We start from the raw sequence: 27084 nt of genomic DNA, 5'->3' as shown, positions 1-27084 counted from the left end.
ACAACAACTCATCCTTACCTCAGACAAAAAGTCATCCTTACCTCAGTCATAGACTCATCCTTACCTCAGTCATAGACTCATCCTTACCTCAGTCATAGACTCATCCTTACCTCAGACAACAACTCATCCTTACCTAAGTCATTGACTCATCCTTACCTCAGTCATAGACTCATCCTTACCTGAGACAACGACTCATCCTTACCTCAGTCATTGACTCATCCTTACCTCAGTCATAGACTCATCCTTACCTCAGTCATAGACTCATCCTTACCTTAAACAATAACTCATCCTTACCTCAGACAACAACTCATCCTTACCTCAAACAATAAACATCCTTACATCAATCATTGACTTATTCTTATCTAAGTCATTGACTCATAATTACCTCCGACATTTACTCATCCTTACCAGAACTTTACATTTAAATTCAAAATAATTTTATTATATTAAATTTTCAAAACCATATTTTAGTTCAATACTATTATAGATATAACTTTGTCAATAATGAATATTTTCGCGATTTGGATAAGTATTCATTGAGTTATCTAAGATTTTATTCGTGGGTATAAATTAATTAATATGTGAAATAATTATATAATAAGAGACGGATATCCAACACTCAGTCTCTCTTTGACATCCAACACTCAGTCTCTCTTTGACATCCAACACTCAGTCTCTCTTTGACATCCAACACTCAGTCTCTCTTTGACATCCAACACTCAGTCTCTCTTTGACATCCAACACTCAGTCTCTCTTTGACATCCAACACTCAGTCTCTCTTTGACATCCAACACTCAGTCTCTCTTTGACATCCAACACTCAGTCTCTCTTTGACATCCAACACTCAGTCTCTCTTTGACATCCAACACTCAGTCTCTCTCTTTGACATCCAACACTCAGTCTCTCTTTGACATCCAACACTCAGTCTCTCTTTGACATCCAACACTCAGTCTCTCTTTGACATCCAACACTCAGTCTCTCTTTGACATCCAACACTCAGTCTCTCTTTGACATCCAACACTCAGTCTCTCTTTGACATCCAACACTCAGTCTCTCTTTGACATCCAACACTCAGTCTCTCTTTGACATCCAACACTCAGTCTCTCTTTGACATCCAACACTCAGTCTCTCTTTGACATCCAACACTCAGTCTCTCTTTGACATCCAACACTCAGTCTCTCTTTGACATCCAACACTCAGTCTCTCTTTGACATCCAACACTCAGTCTCTCTTTGACATCCAACACTCAGTCTCTCTTTGACATCCAACACTCAGTCTCTCTTTGACATCCAACACTCAGTCTCTCTTTGACATCCAACACTCAGTCTCTCTTTGACATCCAACACTCAGTCTCTCTTTGACATCCAACACTCAGTCTCTCTTTGACATCCAACACTCAGTCTCTCTTTGACATCCAACACTCAGTCTCTCTTTGACATCCAACACTCAGTCTCTCTTTGACATCCAACACTCAGTCTCTCTTTGACATCCAACACTCAGTCTCTCTTTGACATCCAACACTCAGTCTCTCTTTGACATCCAACACTCAGTCTCTCTTTGACATCCAACACTCAGTCTCTCTTTGACATCCAACACTCAGTCTCTCTTTGACATCCAACACTCAGTCTCTCTTTGACATCCAACACTCAGTCTCTCTTTGACATCCAACACTCAGTCTCTCTTTGACATCCAACACTCAGTCTCTCTTTGACATCCAACACTCAGTCTCTCTTTGACATCCAACACTCAGTCTCTCTTTGACATCCAACACTCAGTCTCTCTTTGACATCCAACACTCAGTCTCTCTTTGACATCCAACACTCAGTCTCTCTTTGACATCCAACACTCAGTCTCTCTTTGACATCCAACACTCAGTCTCTCTTTGACATCCAACACTCAGTCTCTCTTTGACATCCAACACTCAGTCTCTCTTTGACATCCAACACTCAGTCTCTCTTTGACATCCAACACTCAGTCTCTCTTTGACATCCAACACTCAGTCTCTCTTTGACATCCAACACTCAGTCTCTCTTTGACATCCAACACTCAGTCTCTCTTTGACATCCAACACTCAGTCTCTCTTTGACATCCAACACTCAGTCTCTCTTTGACATCCAACACTCAGTCTCTCTTTGACATCCAACACTCAGTCTCTCTTTGACATCCAACACTCAGTCTCTCTTTGACATCCAACACTCAGTCTCTCTTTGACATCCAACACTCAGTCTCTCTTTGACATCCAACACTCAGTCTCTCTTTGACATCCAACACTCAGTCTCTCTTTGACATCCAACACTCAGTCTCTCTTTGACATCCAACACTCAGTCTCTCTTTGACATCCAACACTCAGTCTCTCTTTGACATCCAACACTCAGTCTCTCTTTGACATCCAACACTCAGTCTCTCTCTTTGACATCCAACACTCAGTCTCTCTTTGACATCCAACACTCAGTCTCTCTTTGACATCCAACACTCAGTCTCTCTTTGACATCCAACACTCAGTCTCTCTCTTTGACATCTAACACTCAGTCTCTCTTTGACATCCAACACTCAGTCTCTCTTTGACATCCAACACTCAGTCTCTCTTTGACATCCAACACTCAGTCTCTCTTTGACATCCAACACTCAGTCTCTCTTTGACATCCAACACTCAGTCTCTCTCTTTGACATCCAACACTCAGTCTCTCTTTGACATCCAACACTCAGTCTCTCTTTGACATCCAACACTCAGTCTCTCTTTGACATCCAACACTCAGTCTCTCTTTGACATCCAACACTCAGTCTCTCTTTGACATCCAACACTCAGTCTCTCTTTGACATCCAACACTCAGTCTCTCTCTTTGACATCCAACACTCAGTCTCTCTTTGACATCCAACACTCAGTCTCTCTTTGACATCCAACACTCAGTCTCTCTTTGACATCCAACACTCAGTCTCTCTTTGACATCCAACACTCAGTCTCTCTTTGACATCCAACACTCAGTCTCTCTTTGACATCCAACACTCAGTCTCTCTTTGACATCCAACACTCAGTCTCTCTTTGACATCCAACACTCAGTCTCTCTTTGACATCCAACACTCAGTCTCTCTTTGACATCCAACACTCAGTCTCTCTTTGACATCCAACACTCAGTCTCTCTTTGACATCCAACACTCAGTCTCTCTCTTTGACATCCAACACTCAGTCTCTCTTTGACATCCAACACTCAGTCTCTCTTTGACATCCAACACTCAGTCTCTCTTTGACATCCAACACTCAGTCTCTCTTTGACATCCAACACTCAGTCTCTCTTTGACATCCAACACTCAGTCTCTCTTTGACATCCAACACTCAGTCTCTCTTTGACATCCAACACTCAGTCTCTCTCTTTGACATCCAACACTCAGTCTCTCTTTGACATCCAACACTCAGTCTCTCTCTTTGACATCCAACACTCAGTCTCTCTTTGACATCCAACACTCAGTCTCTCTTTGACATCCAACACTCAGTCTCTCTTTGACATCCAACACTCAGTCTCTCTTTGACATCCAACACTCAGTCTCTCTTTGACATCCAACACTCAGTCTCTCTTTGACATCCAACACTCAGTCTCTCTTTGACATCCAACACTCAGTCTCTCTTTGACATCCAACACTCAGTCTCTCTTTGACATCCAACACTCAGTCTCTCTCTTTGACATCCAACACTCAGTCTCTCTTTGACATCCAACACTCAGTCTCTCTTTGACATCCAACACTCAGTCTCTCTTTGACATCCAACACTCAGTCTCTCTCTTTGACATCTAACACTCAGTCTCTCTTTGACATCCAACACTCAGTCTCTCTTTGACATCCAACACTCAGTCTCTCTTTGACATCCAACACTCAGTCTCTCTTTGACATCCAACACTCAGTCTCTCTTTGACATCCAACACTCAGTCTCTCTTTGACATCCAACACTCAGTCTCTCTCTTTGACATCCAACACTCAGTCTCTCTTTGACATCCAACACTCAGTCTCTCTTTGACATCCAACACTCAGTCTCTCTTTGACATCTAACACTCAGTCTCTCTTTGACATCCAACACTCAGTCTCTCTTTGACATCCAACACTCAGTCTCTCTTTGACATCCAACACTCAGTCTCTCTTTGACATCCAACACTCAGTCTCTCTTTGACATCCAACACTCAGTCTCTCTTTGACATCCAACACTCAGTCTCTCTTTGACATCCAACACTCAGTCTCTCTCTTTGACATCCAACACTCAGTCTCTCTTTGACATCCAACACTCAGTCTCTCTTTGACATCCAACACTCAGTCTCTCTTTGACATCTAACACTCAGTCTCTCTTTGACATCCAACACTCAGTCTCTCTTTGACATCCAACACTCAGTCTCTCTTTGACATCCACACTCAGTCTCTCTTTGACATCCAACACTCAGTCTCTCTTTGACATCCAACACTCAGTCTCTCTTTGACATCCAACACTCAGTCTCTCTTTGACATCCAACACTCAGTCTCTCTTTGACATCCAACACTCAGTCTCTCTCTTTGACATCCAACACTCAGTCTCTCTTTGACATCCAAGACTATAATTTTTTATATATATTCCGTACGCATTCACATCACATTCTTCCTAATCATTTATTAAATTTTTTCCCTTTTTTATAAATTTTAAATCTTTTTAATTATATTTTTTTTTGATTCATTTCCTTATATTTTTAAATATTTTTATCTGAGTGTTGGATGTCAAAGAGAGAGACTGAGTGTTGGATGTCAAAGAGAGACTGAGTGTTGGATGTCAAAGAGAGAGACTGAGTGTTGGATGTCAAAGAGAGACTGAGTGTTGGATGTCAAAGAGAGACTGAGTGTTGGATGTCAAAGAGAGACTGAGTGTTGGATGTCAAAGAGAGAGACTGAGTGTTGGATGTCAAAGAGAGACTGAGTGTTGGATGTCAAAGAGAGAGACTGAGTGTTGGATGTCAAAGAGAGAGACTGAGTGTTGGATGTCAAAGAGAGACTGAGTGTTGGATGTCAAAGAGAGACTGAGTGTTGGATGTCAAAGAGAGACTGAGTGTTGGATGTCAAAGAGAGACTGAGTGTTGGATGTCAAAGAGAGACTGAGTGTTGGATGTCAAAGAGAGACTGAGTGTTGGATGTCAAAGAGAGAGACTGAGTGTTGGATGTCAAAGAGAGACTGAGTGTTGGATATCCGTCTCTTATTATATAATTATTTCACATATTAATTAATTTATACCCACGAATAAAATCTTAGATAACTCAATGAATACTTATCCAAATCGCGAAAATATTCATTATTGACAAAGTTATATCTATAATAGTATTGAACTAAAATATGGTTTTGAAAATTTAATATAATAAAATTATTTTGAATTTAAATGTAAAGTTCTGGTAAGGAGTTAAATTAAGAAAGAATAATTGAGTAATTGAGTGATATTTGATAAGTTAGGGAGAAAATTTCACATACATTGTAGTAAATGTATGTTATTGCAAGAGTTAGGATGAGTCTATGACTGAGGTAAGGATGAGTTGTTGTCTGAGGTAAGGATGAGTCTATGACTGAGGTAAGGATGAGTCAATGACTAAGGTAAGGATGAGTTGTTGTCTGAGGTAAGGATGAGTCTATGACTGAGGTAAGGATGAGTCTATGACTGAGGTAAGGATGAGTCTATGACTGAGGTAAGGATGAGTCTATGACTGAGGTAAGGATGAGTCTATGACTGAGGTAAGGATGAGTCAATGACTGAGGTAAGGATGAGTTGTTGTCTGAGGTAAGGATGAGTCTATGACTGAGGTAAGGATGAGTTGTTGTCTGAGGTAAGGATGAGTCTATGACTGAGGTAAGGATGAGTCTATGACTGAGGTAAGGATGAGTCTATGACTGAGGTAAGGATGAGTCTATGACTGAGGTAAGGATGAGTCTATGACTGAGGTAAGGATGAGTCTATGACTGAGGTAAGGATGAGTCAATGACTAAGGTAAGGATGAGTCTATGACTGAGGTAAGGATGAGTCTATGACTGAGGTAAGGATGAGTTGTTGTCTGAGGTAAGGATGAGTCAATGACTGAGGTAAGGATGAGTCTATGACTGAGGTAAGGATGAGTCTATGACTGAGGTAAGGATGAGTCTATGACTGAGGTAAGGATGAGTCTATGACTGAGGTAAGGATGAGTCTATGACTGAGGTAAGGATGAGTTGTTGTCTGAGGTAAGGATGAGTCTATGACTGAGGTAAGGATGAGTCTATGACTGAGGTAAGGATGAGTCTATGACTGAGGTAAGGATGAGTCTATGACTGAGGTAAGGATGAGTCTATGACTGAGGTAAGGATGAGTCGATGACTGAGGTAAGGATGAGTTGTTGTCTGAGGTAAGGATGAGTCTATGACTGAGGTAAGGATGAGTTGTTGTCTGAGGTAAGGATGAGTCTATGACTGAGGTAAGGATGAGTCTATGACTGAGGTAAGGATGAGTCTATGACTGAGGTAAGGATGAGTCTATGACTGAGGTAAGGATGAGTCTATGACTGAGGTAAGGATGAGTCTATGACTGAGGTAAGGATGAGTCTATGACTGAGGTAAGGATGAGTCTATGACTGAGGTAAGGATGAGTCAATGACTGAGGTAAGGATGAGTCTATGACTGAGGTAAGGATGAGTCTATGACTGAGGTAAGGATGAGTCTATGACTGAGGTAAGGATGAGTCTATGACTGAGGTAAGGATGAGTCTATGACTGAGGTAAGGATGAGTCTATGACTGAGGTAAGGATGAGTCTATGACTGAGGTAAGGATGAGTCTATGACTGAGGTAAGGATGAGTCAATGACTGAGGTAAGGATGAGTTGTTGTCTGAGGTAAGGATGAGTCTATGACTGAGGTAAGGATGAGTCGTTGTCTCAGGTAAGGATGAGTCTATGACTGAGGTAAGGATGAGTCAATGACTTAGGTAAGGATCATTCCATTCCACATATATCACAACACCTACACCTTACACAACCCACAAATCATCTCCAAATTTCTTTTCAGAACTTCTTTTAAATGAGTATTTTTCAATCAACAAACATCCCTTCTTTTGCCCGCACAAAAGGTTTCAGATGTTATATTGTTCCAGAAACTCATGAAACAAAGTTCTAAATGAAAATCCACGGAATGAGCTTGTTCAATAGCATTATCAATAAAAAGAAATCTATGGTATCGCCCGCACAATACCAAAAGATTCCATTTTGTAATGAATGATTACTATGATCCAAGGATGGTTCCGTAGACTTGAAAATTTTAAATTGGAGGTTTAATTCAAATTTGGCGGGCTTTTGGTCGTAGATTAATTTAACTAATATGAATTTGGATTGTGCTTTCCTTATTGATGTAATGATATTTTCACTAATAAAAAATGAAATATACACAAGAAAAAAATTATTCAAAAATTATCATTGCATTTTATTTGAAGAAATTTTGAAAAAACATCATACACATACTATAAATGAATATTATCATCTTAATTTTAATAAATTTCATTTACTTGGAAAGATGCAAGATCATCTTGTACTTACTCTTCGATTTATTCCATGTAACTTCGCAGGTAATAATGGCGCACTTACCTCTATTTTGGATTTTTATAGTTTCCCTCAAAACACATTCTATGGACTTACGCTCGTATCGCGTTAAAAAATGTCGTTAAAATTGAACCGCGCCAATTTTGTATCATTAATTAAGAAACCATATTTCGTTCTATAATCAATGGGTCAGCCTTACCAATACTTAGTTCATAAATATAGTTATCAGAAAACCTTTGACCATCAGTTAGAAAGATAGCTTACTCTATAATACTTTTTTTATCAATTTTTACCTTCAACTTATATATCTGCTAAATAGACATTTACTGATATAATTATGTGATGTAATCAATTATTTTTGATTATCCATATGAAGTGACATAACCGCCGCGTTTTCTTTCAACTTCTTGTTTCAAATCCGAGAAGGAATATTCTTTTTACATATTTAATCGAAATCATCAAAAATTTTGTCTGTCTGATCATGATGAGTTAGTCTTTTGAATAAAAATTGTTCCTGACATTCTCTTGCCATATCATTATCTTAAATTTCAGGAGGCATTCAAAATTGATCATGATCCTCAAAATTAATATTAGGTTATTCTATTATAAAAATGGAAATACTATCTATTTTCCGATAACTCTTTTTATGAAAATTCTGAAAGGAATAAAATCATTATTTTTAATGTTACCACTTTTTGCATTCCGCAGAAGTTACAATGCAGATGATGAAAACATCTGGCTCCCAATTCCAACGCCATGGGGCCCTCTCCGCATCGGATTCGATAAGAATGAAGAGGAAGAAACATATGATGATGACAACTGGGGCATCGGAATCACATACCATTCACCATGGGGCAAGATCTATCTTGGCTATCGCAGCAATGAAGAAGAAGCTGAAGATGATGACAACTGGGGCATCAGCTTAACATATCACTCACCATGGGGCAAGTTCACAATTGGATATCATAATGCCGATGAAGAGGAAGATGATGATAACTGGCGCTTTTGGGCCGACTTACATTCACCATTGGGAATTTTCCGCTTTGACTACCATAGCAATGAAGAAGAAAAGCCAAAGACACAAAATCCTCCACTCAACAAGTATCTTACATGGTGGTCAAGGATGAGAAAGCAGGCTCAACTAATGAAGAGGAAGCGTCAACTTGAGCTTCTCAGGAGAAAGATGATCCTCAAGAGACCAGTTTGCCCAAAGAAGAATGAATTGTACAGAGGATTTCGAATTACTGACCCAGAATTACTGAAATTAATTCGGGAACAGTCTAGAAAGATTTTTGAAGGTCTAAAATATAAACATATATAATATTAAGTCATTTTGACTTAATATATATTTAAACGATTTGTTTTTGGACTATATATATTGTCTCTACAGAAATCTAATGAAATGAAATATCATAATTTGCAACTTCACTTCCTATCATTTTTGTATACAATGTTTGTAAAACCCAGTTTCATTCAAATGGATTATTAATATGATGTGTACATTACGTTACATTCCCACTTAATTAGCATAAATTACTACATTGAATAATTTTTAAGTTAAAAATTGTAATTCATAATAGAGTGTGCAGATTTTTGTTTGTTCAAGTTGATGATCTAATTAAGAAAATACTGAACGCCTTATCAAAATTGAGTCTTGGATTAGAATCTATAAAAATAGTTTGATTTGGGATTGTTTTATTAAGAATAACTTAATATTAAACTAAACAATGCGTTTTAAACAAAAATAAATAGGATAAAAGAAAAATTGATGTAAAATTATGGAACTTTTTAGCAATGAAATAACTACCATTACACAACTAACTAAAATTTATCATATTTATTCAAACAAAATGTATTTAATATTGAGATATAATAAAATTTCAAGAACAACAAAGAAAAACTAACAACCAAGGGATATTCCGTACTGTATATGTTGATCGTCGAATTCTTGACAATCAGGGTACTCAATTAAATGAAAGTATGTATTTTCAACGGATTTTTGATCAAGTTTTGGTTGATTGGATTGTTTTACATTGATCAGTGAAGCAATTAGTAGTTCAAATGCCCCCTGTAAGCCAACATTGCAAGCAAAAGCTCTATTTACGATGTAATCGATTGCTTCTTGCTTTATGAGGTTACTGAAAGGTCGTAGTTTATCGCAGAGTATATATCTAAGAGCATTTTTGTCATACGAGCCAAAACGTATTATCGATGTAACGTATTGATCGAAATTTTCAACATGGATAGAGTCTGTAGTTATAATTATAAGCGAATAATTGATTGAAAGGAAATAATTTAGCATCGGAATTATCATCCCTTTACAGGGTGAATCAATTACGACAAGACCGCGTTCGTGTGGATGTTTAGGTATGTAATTTCCATCACACCATAGTTGAATATCTAAAAATTCAATTTTTGTATAATATATACTCATAAGTGAGCAAATCTGAACTGTAGACGTTTTTCCAACTCCCTTTTCGCCATGTATGTGACACACTTTTGGATTTGGTGATTCGAATGATGAATTTATGAACTGGTGAACAATTTCAAATTCAGCTTCGCGATAAGGAAGAGAAGACCAAAAAGGAGAAGGTTCGAAGATTTTTAAACAGTCATCGATTGTTGATAACCCAACATTGTCCTCAAACACATTAATATGGCACTTCTCAAGCATGAAAACAATTACAGAGTCTAATTTATAAAAAATTTGAGACTAAATTTACCAATATCAGATAACATAACGTTGCAATCACATTTTAGAATTTGGTATAAATTTAATCAAAAATATCTCTTTATTCCCAATTTCTTTGATCGAATCTTTTTTATTTCCACTTAAAAAACATTAATTTGTTAAAATGTATTACCAACATGATTTTAAAGTTGAGAATCATTATTTGGACTTTTGGATATGAAAAAAAAAATACAAAAATATAAAAAAATAAAAAAATTATGTTAAAATTAATTTGATAAAAGAGATTTCATAAAATTAAAGAAAATCAAAATCGTGTAATTGATTATATTTTAGCGTTTTATGCTCCTTGTTATTTCATTTCAAAGATCCTAGGCTCAGCTGATAAAAATATAATTGATTTTGCATAAATTGTCCTTTATTATCGATTTAGAACCAACATATGCTAATAACATATAACACACTATTAAATATTTAAAAGAGCTTTATTTCATTACGTACATTAGAAAATTGTTTCAATTTAATATTATAATTAAAGTAAAGAGTTTAGTATTGTTATAAAGAAGTAATAAGAAAGGTTGTGGGAATAATGAATTTGTAATGAAATACAAATATCTTCAATAATTCCATTTTTATATGCATTCTTTTGAACATCTAAAAATCCAAATTTTGAAGAAGGATATGTTATAGTAACACGTGCAACAGATAATAATGGACAATAGATACTGAGATTTCTATATTGAAAATCTGTAGTTCCAAAATAAACAATCATCTTCAAGCAGTTATTATATGCAAACGAATTATCTTCAATCGAATCAACTTTCAAAGGTATATATATAGTTCTAATGACATGCAAATAAATAAATGCATTATTGGAAATGGATGAAAGATTACCTGGTAAATGGATTCTATTTAATTGTGAGCAAACTTCGAAACAATGACTAGGAATAGATGTCACATTTGTCATCGAAATATCAATATTTCTCAGGAAACGTGTAACATGAAACGCATAGATTCCAATAGTTGATATATTTGGCCAACCAATAAACTCTTCAATAGTGGACCCGCTCATCATAAACTCACCTAAGTTCTGAATATTTTCACGATTAGGAATCATTTCACATTTAAAATTAATAGGAGTTCGAACTAGTGTAGTCATTTCTTTATTAAATATGAAGTTATTTATTGAACAAAAGTTTGGATTGGCTTTATCTACTTCTAGAGTATTCAGATTAAGGCATTGATTAAATGCAGAGCCTGACATTGTTAGCACAGTCGATGGTATGAAAATTGAGCTTATTGGGCAATGCGCCAATGCATTTAACGCAAGAGCTCTTAAATTAGTCGAAAAAGTGAAATATGTTAGATTTACACATCGACTAAAAGCACTTTCTTTAAGGGTGCGCTAAAGCCTCTCAATTTTTCTATGAGTTCTCTCAAAACGCTTTGTTTACACGGAAATCTTATGTAGATCTGTCCTTCTTATTGATGCTATTTATTCTAGATGTCTTTGGACTAAAAGCATATATGCACGATCTTCTATTTTTAAACAAGTGATCACAAATCATTATCTTGTATAATGAGGAACTTTGGCTAAAATATGCTTTTTTTTCGATTTTTTTTAGTTTTTTCTACGGCGTTCAAAAAAAAATTTATCTGGTTAATATTTTCTACAACAAATTAGCGCGTTCATAGATTTGTATAAAGGGTATTCAATTACTGCTTTAAAATCATAAAAATACCCAATATTTAGTTTTTTAATAAACGGTATTGTTTTAATCCTACCCCGCGCTAAAGCCAAAAAATTGTGAGTAATACCCCAATTTTTATTGTTGAAATATATTAAATGTTCAAAATAATTATGCACCATTATATTTTTATTGCTGAAGTGCTCATAATTGTAAATTAAATTATCTGATTTCATGGTAATAGCTATTGTCCCATATGATAATATGCACAACAATCCTAGCAAATGCAATTTTGCGAGATAAGGTCTACTAAATTAAACTCCAAACCCTTAAATTTGATTAATTTTTAATTTTTGATATATTTTCATTGGATATAATGTCGTTTTGTTTGATATATTACAGACAACTCATATTTCAGTATAGAAAACTCTAAGACGATTTTTTATAATAATTGCATTTATTCTTTGATATTTATACATAAAAATTTAGTGCACAATACTAAATCTTAATAAACACATAATAGAATATCTTATAATAAGTACGATGACTCATAATTCATGTTTTTTGGAAGAGATAAAATTCAAATTTAGAAATAGTGACATGATTTCAATAAAATTCTTATATATATTGCTTGCCCAGGATCGACCTAGCATAAATCACGAAATTTATTTTTTCTCAAAAAATAAATGTTTCGAGGTACCTAAAGTACAAGGATTTTTTTCATGTTTTTAAAATTGACGATAGGGGAAGTTTGGCCTTTAGCGCACCCTTAATAATCTCAATTGACGACCTACTTAAATCAACTGCTGTGCAGCTTCCATTAAGGCAAGCCCAGTTTTCAATAATCGTGTATGCCCGGGATGTAACTTCAATTTTCCCTGCAAATGAAGTATCAAACTTGATAATTGAATTTCCGTTTGATTGACTGATATGATCATTCAGGTTAGATAATTTTCCAAATCAAAATTAAAAAGTGACATATAAGTTATCGAACTATAGATAATTTACAAATCAAATATGTTTTGGTTCCTTGTGCTATGTCTTATTTCATTTCTAGAATTTTGAGTTTAGGTGATAGATATATAATTGAATTTTAAGTAAATTATTGATTCAGATCCTAAAAATATCATTCAGAAACTATAAAGGTATCAATTTTTATGTGCGATCTTGTCAAGGCAATTATCATAACAGTTGATCTTTTATATGAAATTCAAGTTAATTATTTCAATTTTCCGAACATTTAACAACATTCTTATTGATAAATATTTGTGTAAGTCATAATTATTTTGAATGTTAAATGAAATTTTATTGAATTATGAGAATTTCTTTTAATTAAAGTATTTTTTTAATAAATAAACAATAGGTTTCATATCAAATCAGTAGAGACTGTAATTAAATCTCATTGAAATAGATTTTTTAACTTTACGACTTTTGCTTCAATTTTAATTTTTTTTTAATCAATGAACATCAAATCCATCTCAATGACACATTACAAAGCAATAATGCGCATGATGAAAGGATACCATGATACATTCAAAGATTTACATCAAGCAAAAATCGAAACTGATGAAGAAATTAACAAAATTTATGGAATGATTGAAAACAATTTGATCAAAACAAATATTTTCCAACCTGCCCAAATAATTAATTTATATTCAGTTCTATTTGCATATAAAAACAAAAATAATAGTTTATATTTTAAAATTTTCAAAAAAGTTTATGATGAATATCCCACAGCTAAAAATGAACTTCTTTCATCGCCATTTTGCTACTATTTAGAAAAGGATTACGGAATTAAAGCAAACTCAAATAATGGTTATGTTGATAAGGCTATGAATGAATTAAATCCTCCTTTAGGCGTTTTTAGAGACAACACAATCATGAAGGCAATTATGAATGATGATATTAAATCATGTAAAGAATTCACCAACAAAGAAAAGTTTGATCCAAATGAAACAGTAACAAACCATTTTATGGTAGAAGAACCGGATTTCTCTTATCTCGAGCTTTGCTGTTATTATGGTTCTGTGGAATGTTTTATGTATTTGAGGTCTAAATTCAATTCTGAAATAACTAAAAAATGTCTGAAGCTTTCATTTCTCAGCGGAAATCTCAAAATTATCAATGAATGTTTGTTGTATCAAAAACCAAATCAAAAGTGCATGGAATATGCAATATTTTCATACAATAATGATTTGGTAATGCTTTTAGTCAACAAATACAAAATTCAAATTGATCCAGATATATGTCAACGAAGTAATAATATCGAATCTCTTGCTTTATTTATGGAACAAACAAGAGATTATGACAAAATTTTTCCAAGTGCATCTATGTTTTATTCTCTCGAACTCATGAAGTATTTATCGCCATTGGTTAAAAACTTCAATACACAAGATAATGATGGATGGACTGCTGTTATTGGAGCAATTGATCACAATCGTATTGATATAATGGAATATTTAATTTCATTAGGTGCAGATGTCAATTTGGCTGATAACAAAGGGAGAACTCCTCTGATGATAGCAGTTAACTTAAACAGATAAGAAATTGTAAAACTCCTTGTTAAAAATTCAGCAAATGTCAATGCTAAAGATAATCAAGGTTTAAGTGTACTCCATTACACTGTCAAAACAGATAACTCGGTGATGTTCGATTTCCTTATTTCTCATGGAGCAAATATTTATGTTCAAGATAAAGATGAGGATTCTCCATATGATATTGCATCTAATTCTGGTAAAACAGAAATAATAAATTATATCAAATCGAAGGACTTCGATATCAATCATTTAGATAAGTTTTATAACGCGGTGAATGACAGTTCTATTCAATCTCCATTACGGGCCGCTGTGATTCATAATCATATTGATGTTGCACAATTATTACTCTCTTCTGGAGCTGATATAAATTATGTAGATCGGTATGGTTATACACCACTTTATTATGCAGTTCGACTTAATCATACTGCAATGGCTCAATACCTAATACTTAGAGGTGCCGAGATAGAATAGACCTTATTATTCAACATTCTGATATCTGAAAACATATCTTATTGATTAATTTTTTTAATTTAAAACTTATATTTCTTTTTTATTTTCAAAATCGCGATCATTCGCATTTCATCTTGCATCTTTAAACAATTGAACGATCAAAGTTTTTTTTCTATCTAAAGTAAAGAGGATTGAATTACAATTTAATTGAGATAACAAAACTACTTCTAAACTCCTTAAGATTAATCATTATTAATCCATATTTCAAATCTTTAATAAAAAACATCAAATTTTGTATGCTATTACCTATCGATATAAAAGGATTACATTCTAAATTCTCCTATCACAATTTTTTTTCAAAAAACTTCGTCAGACAAGATTAATCTTTCATAATCTCTTAAATCAAATCTATATAATTAAAGAGTTTAGTATTGATAAAAAGAAGGAAAAAGAAAAGTTATGGGAATAATGAATTTGTAATGAAATACAAATATCTTCAATAATTCCATTTTTATATGCATTCTTTTGAACATCTAAAAATCCAAATTTTGAAGAAGGATATGTTGTAGTGACACGTGCAACAGATAATAATGGACAATAGATACTGAGATTTCTATATTGAAAATCTGTAGTTCCAAAATAAACAATCATCTTCAAACAATTATTATATGCAAAAGAATTATCTTCAATCAAATCAACTTTCAAAGGTATATATAGTTCTAATGACATGCAAATAGATAAATGCTGATTTTGATATCGAGCTCAGATTACCTGGTAAGTGGATCTTGGATAATTTTCCGCATGTATTGAAACAATTACTAGGAATAGATGTGATATTTGTCATCGAAATATCAACAAATCTCAAGAAACGATTACTATGAAACACATAGATTCCAATGGTTGATATATTGGGCCAACCAATAAACTCTTCAATAATGGAGCTACTCATCATAAACATACCTAAATTTTGAATATTTTCTCGATTAGGAATCATTTTACAGTTAAAATTATTCGGAGTTCGAATTATCGTAGTCATATCTTTATTAAAAATGATATTGTTCATTGAACAAAAATATTGATTACCTTTATCTACTTCTAGAGTATTCAGATTAGAACAATGATTGAACGAATAACCTGACATTGAACGCACAAGGGTTGGTATGAAAATGGAGTAAATCGGACATGACAATAATCCATTTCCTTCTATGGTTTTTAGACTCGAAGAAAAAGTAAAATTTGTTAAAAATTTACAATAACCAAAAGCCTCTTCTCTTATAATCTCAATTGCTGATTTACTTAAATCTACTGCTGTGCAATTTCCAAACCTGCAAGCATATTTTTCGATTATTGTGAATGTTCGTGATGTAACCTCAATTTTCCCTGTGAATGATGTGTCAAATGAAATTATCGTGTTTCCAGTTGACTCATTGATGTGTTCAGCTAAGTTAGATGATTACCCAAATCAAAAATAAAAAGTGACATGAATTAAATCAAACTTTACTTTCTTTAATTATTTAAAATCAGTGTCGTATCACTCTTGAATTTCTGCGGTACATTACATCTCTTATATACGTTTTTTTGACACTAAAAATTTATTTCAAGATTTTAGGGGATGAATACATTTTTTGAACAGAAAAACAACCTCATTCAAGAGGTATTCGATGTATTCAAAACCAAATCCGAAGAACCATCGTTTAGTTCCCAAAGTATTTCCCCTTTTATTCCAAAATTTGATGATTTAATCTACTCGCAGAAGGAAAAATTCATCAATTTTGCTGAATTAAGGCAAAAGAATGAACTATCCCCTATTGTACAGAAGAAATTAATGAATTTTATTCAAGTTAAGAAAAATTCAATCATGAAACTTTATGAAAAACAATTCGAACAATGTTTACACAACTTAGATTACGTTAATGATCGATTAGACGCTTCTACAATTGGTCTAAAGAACGGAATTGAAAGCACGAAAAACGATTTAGCTGGCGCCCTCTCAAACAAGAAAGTAGAACTCGAATACCAAGTTAAAAAGCTTCAAGATGGATACAAAGACACGTTAAAACAAATGGAACAGAAGCTTACTGAAACAGAATCATCTTTGACCGGAAAATTCGATTCAGAAGTCGAGCAACTTAAAGAACATTTCCAGAAAATGATTACACAAAAGGAAGAAGCATTTAATTTAACACAAACATCACTTGAAAAGACAAAAGCTGATTTAAAGCAAATTACTGATACAAGAGACAGCGAATTACAACAACTCAAGCAGAAAAACAATGAAACTCTTAACCAGCATCGACAATCAATCATGTCCAAGCTTGCAGGTGATGAAAAGAAAGCTGCAGAATTAGAAAAAGAATTTAATGAAGTTTTTAAGGCTCATTCGAGTCTTGGACCTGAATATGATAGGCAATGGAGAGAAAGACAGAAGAAACTGAAGGAAGATTTCGCAGATGAAGACGAATTATACGATGCAGATGTAAAATTATTAAATATGAAAATAGAAGACTTGAGAAGACAAATTGGCGTTGCAGATACAACATACCAATCTCAAAGAGTCACAATGGAAGAGGAAAAACTAAATTTGGCAACAGTTTATGAGAAAAATATCAAAGATATCATTAATAGAAGGCCAACTGATGTTGAAGATGCCAAAAAGAAGATTGAAGAAGAATTCCATACAAAATTGGACAAATTAAATGAAGCTTTGGCAAATCTTCGAGATAAAAATGAACAAGAAGCTGAAGCAATGAAACAGAAGATAAATGATAAGTCAGGATCGAGTTCTGATAAGCTTGCAGCACTTAAAGTTGAACAAGAGCGTGTTCTTGCAGAGTTTGAAGAAGAAAAAGGAAAAATTAAAGAAGAAATCGAGAATGTTAAGTCAACTTGGGACCAAGATAGAGAAGATATAAAGAAAAAGATGCAAGCCAATATAGATAGTGCGAAAAAGAAGAGCGAACTCGAAGAAAAATATTATATTTCTAAAATCACAGCTTTAAGGTCAGAACTTGATTCCATTATTACCGAAAATAACCAAGTAGAGAATTCTACAATGAATGATGTCGCAGAATACAAAAAGAAACTCTTAACTGAAGAAAATCTTTTGGCATCAAGTCTTCAGAACGAATTAAACAAGAAAGTTCAAGCAGCTGTTGAAGCAAAGATTGCAGAACTCCGAAAAATCCACGAAGAAGAGCAAAGAAATCTTGAAAATCAAATGAGAGCTCTTGAAACTCAGTTATCTCAGCTCTCTTTCCCAAAACAAGACATGGAATCTCCTTTATCAACAAACCCATACAGAGATGGCGGTGGTGTTAAGAAAACTCAGTCAATGGCAGTAAGTTTTCAAAATCAAACCCCTACATCTAATCTATCGTCACAAAGAACGCCCGTAACAACCGCCAGAGTTCGACCTTCCTTTGCCACCCAACAATTTATTGATTCTCAATTAGACATGTGGCGAAAAGACTTCTTAGCTGATACAAAAGAGATGCGTGCTGAACAAACAAGAGCATTGAGGATGTTAGATGAATCTAAGAACGATTTCCAAGCAGCAGTTGACCATATCAACAAATTAAAGCAGAAATTGGAAACTACAACTGTTGAATATCAAAGTGCTGTTAAAGAAACTGAGAAAAAGAGTGAACAAGAATTATCTGATCTCAAAAACATCGTAGAAGAGAAAGAAAAGCAGATTTCGGAGTTAGAATCTCAATTCGAAGTCAATGAACATGAACTAAAGAAGAGAGCCAAGCAAATTGAAGCTGTTGAAGACAAATTATTCCATCTAAAAGAGCACTTGGACCAATCCAAGTCCGAAATCCAGAAGAAGATCAAAGAGGAATTCCAACCATTAATATTGGGCGAGAAGCAAAAGAACGATGAAAGAATGGCCCAACTTCATCAGATTCAAAATGAGCTTGAACTACAATTGGAGTTCATGAAAAACGATTTGTTCGTCGTAGAATCAGCAAATGCGGCTATGGAAGACACATTAAGAGGCGAAACAGCATCAATGGTCGAACGTCTCAAAAATGATTTGAACAAAGAATTGTCTCAGCAAGAGAACAAGTACTCACAAATCTTGAGATCAAAAGAAGGAAAGCATATGGCCGAAATACGCCAGAAAATGGAACAATTTGATGAAGATAAGCTAAAGAAAGTTGCTGATTTCGAATTAGAGATGAAGAACTTAGCTGAAAAGCATCAAGAAGAAGTACACGAGATCAATGACTATTGTATGAAGCTAATGACAGAAAACAGCGACAAAAAGCAAAAATTAAATGATTATTACAACATCGTTTGTGACAAATGCCCTATTTTGGCCAAGCACATGAAACATTTAGAAAAAGAAATTGTTAAATTGCAACTTGCAGTAAGAGATGTTAAATTATCTGATGAAAATAATAAGGCGCTCTATAAGACCTTTAAACCAACTCTTCCACCACTTAATCTTGAATGATTATTTTATTTTGTTTGTAAAATTTAATTTAGAATATATTATTAATTTTTTTTTTTTAACATTTCTACAACATTTTGATTAACTAATTCAACAAAAGCACCATGGATCAGTTGTACTAATTACATGTATGTTAAATGACTATGATAAGAGAGGAATGTTTAATGAAAATTAATTCTTTCTTATTCCTGCACGTATTTAAATACAATCGCACATATAAATAATTTACGCCAAACAAAATATATGATTGTTGAAGCTTATAACGCTGAATACCAGCGTGCTTTTGAAAATTTTGTCATAGGTAATATGTTTTGTCACAATGATGAAGGATAGACAAGATCATATATTAAAGATTTTGAAGTTAATAAAAAATGTATAATAAAATTTCTAATTTTATTATTAGAAGAAAACGTGATAAAATTAACGGCGAGAGCGCTTGTTTGTATTTGCTACGAAGCCACCCTTAATTTGTTGAACAGCACGCTGAGCTGTGCAAGTATTACATTTGATAAACTGAAGACGGTTCTGCTTTTCTAACTTTGTATCAGTGCTATGGCAAACTGGGCACTGAACGTATGTAAGAATATAGTTAAGCATAAGCTTTTCGATTTGGGATTGCTGGAGACGGCCAGAGATAATCAAAGCGCCATTTCCATCGATTGATGAGTCTGCATTCTGCTCTGTATTGATGTATTGCTTAACGTGCTCTGGGGAACGCTTGAGCTGGTCGCAGATTGTTGTAAAGTTGGCGAAAATTGTCTTCTTACCCTTACGATCGATTTGTGGGTTTGGTAAGGCGATCTTACGGGCGCGGTTATCATCTTCTGGGTTCTTTTGCATTGAGTTGAAAACGCGCTGCAATAAATCAGAGTATGAAGCTAAGATAACATTATCACTGCCAGCGCAGTTACGAGCTTCTTCTTCAACATCAATACGCCAGTGCTTGCGCTTCTTGTATGCTTTTTCGTCGAATGTGCCGAGTAATGGTTCAGCCATGATAAAAAATTTTTGTCCAAAAGTGACAGATGGATTTTTCCATCCAGAGATTAGGAAATCTAAATACGATATACAAGCCGCAAATACTTCCAAAATGCATTGAACGCAAGAATCGTACAGTAAATCATAATAAAATTTTATAATTTTTCCGACATCAAATCGCATATTGATGAAATTTATTGGACAGTATTCCATTCAATAGAGAACTAAGTTAGCCCTCTCAAACTACTTGGTGGAATAGACCAAAAATTATATTCTATTTTGTTATGAAATGTTTCATATTTGAATATAATCACAAAAATTTCATCTATTTTTCAATCAATGTACATGAGTGTTGTGCTATGTTTTGAATTTCTTATATTTTAATAAATATGAAGCTAACTTTAATCACATTTATATGGTAGAAATTATAATAAAACTGAAGATAATTCAATATCTCCAAAGAAATGCCTATATTCCAAGCCATGATAATTATCATTATGAAAATTGATACTCTTGGTTGGTTTTGATATATCCAAATAACCGAATGCATTGTGGTATTTGCGACTATAAGACTTGCGATATATTTACATCAGTCTTCAGCTATTTTGGTAAAGAAAATGTTGACTATTATGGATGTACTTCACTTAATTATGCATCAACATCCTGGAGATGGAATTCAAAAAAGTGTAGAATATGACAGATTGGATCACACTCTATTTGGTATAGCAAGCTATTCCCTAGATTATTCTGATGTTAATACAAACATTGCCTAAATTACATTTATCTTTATATTTTTTCACGATTTATTATATTTTAGAACATTGATTCGATAAAATATTATATATTCATACATGTGCAATAGGTGATTCATCGTTTGGCATTCAAAACTAAGTGTGTGGTCAGATTATTTCAATTTTGAATAAACATTGAACGTCAGGCTAATTATTTTCACAAAAATTGAATATAGATTAAAAATTGAGAATCACAAAACGATTAATTATCGCTAAATATTATTCACATATTATTCAATAAATAATAAAATGAAAAATCAAATTTTGGAGAAACCGAAAAATTGTTTGAAATATGGTCTCTTCACTTTAGTTGAAATGGCTGAAGAACAGCATACTTATGCTATGATTAAACCAGGATATGAAAAGTACTGGGGTAAAGTTATCGATCGCATTGAGGAAGAGGGCCTCCACATTGTCCAAATGAAGACAATGAAGATGGACATGGAATTCGCTTCAAAGTTCTATGCTGAGCACGTTGGCAAGGCATTCTTTGCTGATCTTGCTGGATACATGACATCTGGCACAATTGTCGCTCTTGAACTCGCTGGTCCAAACGCTATCGCCAAATGGCGTGAAATCATTGGCCCGACAAAGAAGGAAGTCGCTGTTGAGAAGGCACCAAACTCACTTCGTGCCCTCTATGCTCGCTCCACAACAGAGAACCTTTGCCACGGTTCTGATGCTCCAGCAACAGCTGCTCGTGAGATCGCTTTAGTTTTCGGCAAATAAAAATCTTACTGTATGCAACAGCAACATCTATTAACTTACAATTCAAGATTTTTTTAATTATATTTTTAAATTTCTGTAAAAACAAAATTTATTCAAAAATAAAGAACTAAACAGTTTAAGTACAACAATAATTAATAAAATCTACTTGCAATTAATGAAGCTCCGAGCTCAAGATATTCATCTTTATAAGCCAAGAGATTTGGATATGATTCTAAGCTTCCTAATATTGATCCACCAATCCATGATGCATACTCACGATTTGCAAGTGCAACAACATTCACTTGACTCTTAATATGCTCGGATTCCAAAATTTCTTGTAATTCTTCTTGAATTCTTTGCTGGAATCCTTCCAAAAGTGTAGTACCACCAGTAAGAACAATATTTCCAAATAATTCATGCCGCAATGAGATATCGCAACGCATAATACTGTCAAATATCAATGTTGGTATTCCTCTTCCTTTCAATCCAAATTTATCTGGTGAAAATAAAACTTCTGTTGCTTTTGCACGTTCATCACCTATTTTAACTGATACTTCAGGTTTAATTAAGTAATCAATTTGAGGTAACTCAGTTTCATCATTTTTCTTTCGAACTAAGCATGTTTTCTCTTTTAATTCACGGACATGCTCTTTTCCGTTAGCTCTAGCAAAAAGATAATTTGAATCTTTGACAATTTTTTGTAATTGAGTAGTTAGAGTGGATCCAGCAATATCAGATACAATAGAAGCCTGAGGTACTGTAAGCATGTCATAAATCGAGGCAATTTCAGTAAAACTTTCTCCACAGTCAACAACTGTTCCTGTAAATCGCGAAGTAGTGTACATACCAAGAGTATTTGGTGTGGATATGTGTAATGATCCAATTTTATATTTTTCAAATAAAATTTCTGCAATGATATTTCTTTGTGATTGAGGACCATTTAATGGTGTAGATATAATAACTGATTTCTTTTCTGGATTAATATGTATTTCTTTTTCGAAGATATAGTGAAATAATCTTTCAATATCATCTGGATTCGTAATATAGCCGTTCTTGAATGGATTATAGAGTGAATTCGGATCTGATTTCTCTATCGCTTCTTGTCCAACAAAAAAATCAATATTATGCCCTTTGATATCAAAAGTTTTTAATGTGCCAAAAACAGATTTTACGAAATGGCGAGGAATATCATCACCCGATATACCAACCTTTATTCTATCTGAACCTAAGTCGATCACAACGACTTTCATTTGTGGTTTTCTGCTTGGATTTAATATTTTCTCGTTCATAAATAAAGATCAAATTTACACAATTATATGAGACTATTGCATTATATTGCTTCAAAAATAGATTTATCAACGAATTTGGAGATTTTTACATTTTTAATTAACGATTGACACTTTTTTGATACGTTAGATGACTGACTTCTGGGATTTCTCGGATCTCATCGAGAGTTGGAACGTCAAAAACATCTCTGTTACAGAGCCCAAAGAAGATGAGCAAAAGCTTGTCGAACAGATGCAAAAAGAAATGAACGAAATCAACGAATCTATTGAAAAAATACAAGCTAACGATCCAGAGGCAATTTCAGACTTAAGATTGCTAAAAATACCTAAAATATCTGAAGTTAGCCTTGGTGTTACAGCTGGAGGCGGAAGTGATGATAAAATTGTTGAAAATCCAGAAAAAATAGTCATTAATATTCCAGAAAAACCATCATTAATTAATACTACTAAACTTGCAACACAAAAGTCACCACGTATCATTAAGCCAAAGACTCCACAAAAGAATACAATTGCAAGAACAATGGAAAAATCACAGAAATCTATTCCAGAGAAATCACCTTCTACAGAAAACTTGAAGCCAGTATTCAAATGCACACCAGAAAAGATGGAAGTTGTCAATTTCCACTTATCAGAATTATATTCGCAAGAATTTTATTTACAAAACGTCGATTTCAAGACGCATGGATTTCAAGTCAAATTCCCTAAGAAGAAAGCCTTTTCTGTTCAGTTTGATGAAAGTAGTGTTAGTTCACGAACAATTTCTGGCCTTGGCATCAAATTCACAGTTAACTTTAAACCAACAAAGCCTAAAGACTACGATCAAGAGATTGTTTTCATTCCAGATAACGGCGCTCCACCAACAATTGTCAAATTACACTGTTATCGTGATCCTCCGAACCTTTCACATCCAGATGTTGTTGATCTTGGAGCCACACTTGTACATTCTCTTAAACCAGGCAAATTTACCATTACAAACAAAGGTGGAATTGCATTCTTCTCATTTTCATCGGCAACAGGTCGCGATGACAACATGATGTTCATTAATGGATCATTCACATTAATTCCATCTCAATTCCAGCTTCAACATGGAGAATCTAAGGAAATTGAAGTTAAATTCAGACCTGTAGAGCCAGGCAAGCACACAGCCTCATTCGAAATTGTTGCAGAACACTTCCCACAGAAGTTTTCATTCCTTGCAGAAGGAGAAGCTGCAGTTCCAAACTTGAAATTTGCAATTTCTCCAGACAAGCGTTTATTCCTTCCATTCCTTCCACAAGATGTCAATACAACACGTGTTGTCGAGATCCACAACGAAGCCGACGTCCAATATCCATTTTACGCCCAAATATTATCTCCAAGAGAAGGATCCCGATCAGATCTTGCCATTTTATATCCAGGAACGAACACACAAACAGTTAAGAACATTCCTCCACCCTTCATTGTCTCTCCTCTCGCTGGTATGGTCGGTGCTCACGATACAATTACTCTTCGTGTCACTTTTTCGCCGAAAATGTTTGCATTTTATAAAGCAAACATTGTTATTTCGGCAAACAGGATACCAGACGAAACCGGCAAGCAGACAAACAGGAAGATGCTAACAATAGCTGCTGAAGGCACAACAGGACCACCACGAGTTTTGATTCAACCACCATTAGTTTTGTTTAATTCTGTTGTTCCTCATGTCGAAACAACAGAAGCGATTGATGTCGTCAACGAGAGTAATTTAGACATCAAACTACAATGGCATAAATCGAATACTATTTCACCTTCTCCTTTAGTATTCAATGTTTCTCCAAACAACAGAGCAACAGTTGATTTGATCTGTAATTTGACGAAGAGAATTGGATTGGCAGGTGAAAACAGAAGCCCAATAAAGAATGTCGCAATGACATGTACAACACCAGGAGAAGCAAGACCAAGTTCAAGACATTATTCATTATCAATGAACGCGTTCCAAGATGAAGAAAAACAACAAACAGAAGAAGAAAAACCATTAAATGAAGAAGAGGAAGAAGAAAAACAAGAAAAAGACGAAATGCCAAATATCTTCGCTCTCAAACATTGGTCATCCGAAATATCCAAATCAGAGTTATCTACATCAGTCACAAACTTACAATTATCTCTTGACATGCAGGATGATTCATTAAGATCTAAAGATGAAGTAAAACCAATTCCAGCGGAAAATTCAACTCCAATGAATTTCACTTTTGCAACACATGTTCTACAGCCGAATTTGGTTTTAGATCCTCCTGTTTGCGAGTTCGGATCCGTTCTTACAGGAACAGTTGCAACACATAACTTGAAATTGATCAACAATTTCGGATGTCCAATTTGTTTCGTCATTGAATATCCAGATGATCCAGCATGGAAAGTTGACAGACCGAAGAGAGTTGTCAACGCAAACAGCCAAGAAACAGTGCAAATGGATCTCAAGTATGATACTCAGACAGCTCTTTCTGATATCATTACTTTGCACACTTGGTGGGCCAATAAAAATGGAACTCCAATTGAAGGATTGCCACATTCTACATACGCAATTCCTGTTTTCGCAATTTTTGACAGCCCCATTATTTCAATTGATAAGAGAATTGTGGATATTGGAGAAGTATATCCAACAGTTGTTTACGATGCAGAAGTTAAGATCTCTCTTCTTAACTCATTCCCAACGAAATATGAGGTAGAATGTCCAAGTGGAACAGTTCATCTTAAACTCCAAGGGAATTCAAATTCCGAAGAAGAAGAAAACGAAGAAGTTGATTCTTCTTATTACGTCCAAGCATCTCCAGCTGTCGGACAACTCGGATTAGGTGGCGAACAGATAATTAAACTCAAAGTCTGCTTCGCGGAATTAGGAGAAAGAGCAATGCCAATCAAGATAAAGATATTAGGAAAAGTTTATACAGTTGCTGTAATTGCAAATGTTGTTGCACCAAAAGTTACATTAATTACAAGAAGTGTCGATTTCTCAAGCGATTTTGTTATCTGCAACGAGTCAAAGACATTGATTCACGTGGAGAACAAATGCCAAGTTGCTTCTACAGCAAGAATCGTAATGATGAACGATTGCAACAAAGTTTTCACGCTTGGAGATAATTCTGTAAAATCATTGGCTGGAAATTCGCAAGTAACAATTCCTGTATCATGTTACAGCGAAATACACGGTGATTACAATGGAAAATTGAAGTTGATCATAAGAGATTTGTGGCAATACAAAGAGATTGATATTCCTTTGCATGTTAAAGCTCTTGGATCTTTCTTCGGATTCCAGAAACACACATTCGGATACACACAACATCCATCTGGAGATTTCGTTTCGTTCGGAGAAAGAATTAAAGCTGGAGAAGGAGTTATCACGCGTTGCATCTCTTTGGTTAACTTCTCTAGCGCTCCTATCGATGTACAATGGTCACTTGCAAACTTTGTGCATGGAAGAAACTACGTGGATGTTAATTGCGGCATTGCTGATGACGGACATTTTAACTTGGAAACTAAAGAAGCTGAAGGAGCAAATGAACAAAGTCCATTTTCAATTGAAACTCATGAAACTAACATAGAAAGCCACGGAAAACGTGTTGTAGAAATTAAATTGGATACGTCAGTTAAGGGAGAATTCAACGGATGCGTTGCTGCACGTAGTGGTGAATTCATTCATACTCTTGGTTTACATGCTGTTATTATCTAAAAGATTTTTTTTATAATATAATACATTTTCTTTAAATTTACACATTCAAATATTAAAATATATTAGGTTATACCTGCTTATATTAGAATAGTCTAACTCTAAAGTAACCTATTTGGGTGTATAAACCTTCTGCATCACATTCAAATTGTTAGTTTTGGAAAACCAAAAGAATTTAAATCATTATGTTTCACAGTTTTATTGGAGGTACTATTGGCAATATGACCTGATCTTCAATTACAGAAATGTGAATAAATAAAAAAAAAAA

At 34.3% G+C, this 27084-nt stretch overlaps 9 protein-coding genes across 9 annotated transcripts; 6 read left to right on the top strand and 3 right to left on the bottom strand.

Annotated features, from left to right (window-relative positions):
• Positions 1-8233: 8233 nt before the first annotated feature.
• TVAGG3_0175380 (porin domain-containing protein) lies at positions 8234-8872 on the top strand (the record flags this gene model as incomplete). The annotated part of the gene is made up of 1 exon (XM_001582287.1): positions 8234-8872. The coding sequence occupies one exon, from the start codon at positions 8234-8236 to the stop codon at positions 8870-8872; it is 639 nt and encodes a 212-aa protein (XP_001582337.1).
• A 1900-nt stretch (positions 8873-10772) lies between these two features.
• On the bottom strand, positions 10773-11840 carry TVAGG3_0175370 (ribonuclease inhibitor domain-containing protein; the record flags this gene model as incomplete). The annotated part of the gene is made up of 1 exon (XM_001582288.1): positions 10773-11504. The coding sequence occupies one exon, from the start codon at positions 11502-11504 to the stop codon at positions 10773-10775; it is 732 nt and encodes a 243-aa protein (XP_001582338.1).
• Positions 11841-13388: 1548 nt separating this feature from the next.
• On the top strand, positions 13389-14471 carry TVAGG3_0175360 (nerve growth factor signaling pathway; the record flags this gene model as incomplete). The annotated part of the gene is made up of 1 exon (XM_001582289.1): positions 13389-14471. One exon carries the CDS (start codon positions 13389-13391, stop codon positions 14469-14471), a length of 1083 nt encoding a protein of 360 aa, XP_001582339.1.
• Positions 14472-14573: 102 nt separating this feature from the next.
• Positions 14574-14936, top strand: TVAGG3_0175350 (protein ubiquitination; the record flags this gene model as incomplete). Its single annotated transcript, XM_001582290.1, has 1 exon — positions 14574-14936. The coding sequence occupies one exon, from the start codon at positions 14574-14576 to the stop codon at positions 14934-14936; it is 363 nt and encodes a 120-aa protein (XP_001582340.1).
• A 1837-nt stretch (positions 14937-16773) lies between these two features.
• Positions 16774-19377, top strand: TVAGG3_0175340 (uncharacterized protein; the record flags this gene model as incomplete). The annotated part of the gene is made up of 1 exon (XM_001582291.1): positions 16774-19377. The coding sequence occupies one exon, from the start codon at positions 16774-16776 to the stop codon at positions 19375-19377; it is 2604 nt and encodes an 867-aa protein (XP_001582341.1).
• Positions 19378-19749: 372 nt separating this feature from the next.
• TVAGG3_0175330 (translation initiation factor protein) lies at positions 19750-20395 on the bottom strand (the record flags this gene model as incomplete). Its single annotated transcript, XM_001582292.2, has 1 exon — positions 19795-20370. One exon carries the CDS (start codon positions 20368-20370, stop codon positions 19795-19797), a length of 576 nt encoding a protein of 191 aa, XP_001582342.1.
• Positions 20396-21406: 1011 nt separating this feature from the next.
• On the top strand, positions 21407-21999 carry TVAGG3_0175320 (nucleoside diphosphate kinase family; the record flags this gene model as incomplete). The annotated part of the gene is made up of 1 exon (XM_001582293.2): positions 21459-21872. The coding sequence occupies one exon, from the start codon at positions 21459-21461 to the stop codon at positions 21870-21872; it is 414 nt and encodes a 137-aa protein (XP_001582343.1).
• Positions 22000-22003: 4 nt separating this feature from the next.
• TVAGG3_0175310 (ATP binding) lies at positions 22004-23140 on the bottom strand (the record flags this gene model as incomplete). Its single annotated transcript, XM_001582294.1, has 1 exon — positions 22004-23140. The coding sequence occupies one exon, from the start codon at positions 23138-23140 to the stop codon at positions 22004-22006; it is 1137 nt and encodes a 378-aa protein (XP_001582344.1).
• Positions 23141-23265: 125 nt separating this feature from the next.
• Positions 23266-26819, top strand: TVAGG3_0175300 (deleted in lung and esophageal cancer protein 1 family; the record flags this gene model as incomplete). The annotated part of the gene is made up of 1 exon (XM_001582295.1): positions 23268-26819. One exon carries the CDS (start codon positions 23268-23270, stop codon positions 26817-26819), a length of 3552 nt encoding a protein of 1183 aa, XP_001582345.1.
• Positions 26820-27084: the final 265 nt, after the last annotated feature.

This window comes from Trichomonas vaginalis, chromosome IV (genome assembly GCF_026262505.1).
Source record: "Trichomonas vaginalis G3 chromosome IV, whole genome shotgun sequence".
NCBI lineage: Eukaryota > Parabasalia > Trichomonadida > Trichomonadidae > Trichomonas > Trichomonas vaginalis.
The sequence above is the reverse complement of the archived record's forward strand: the minus strand, read 5'-3'. Positions and strand labels throughout refer to the sequence as shown.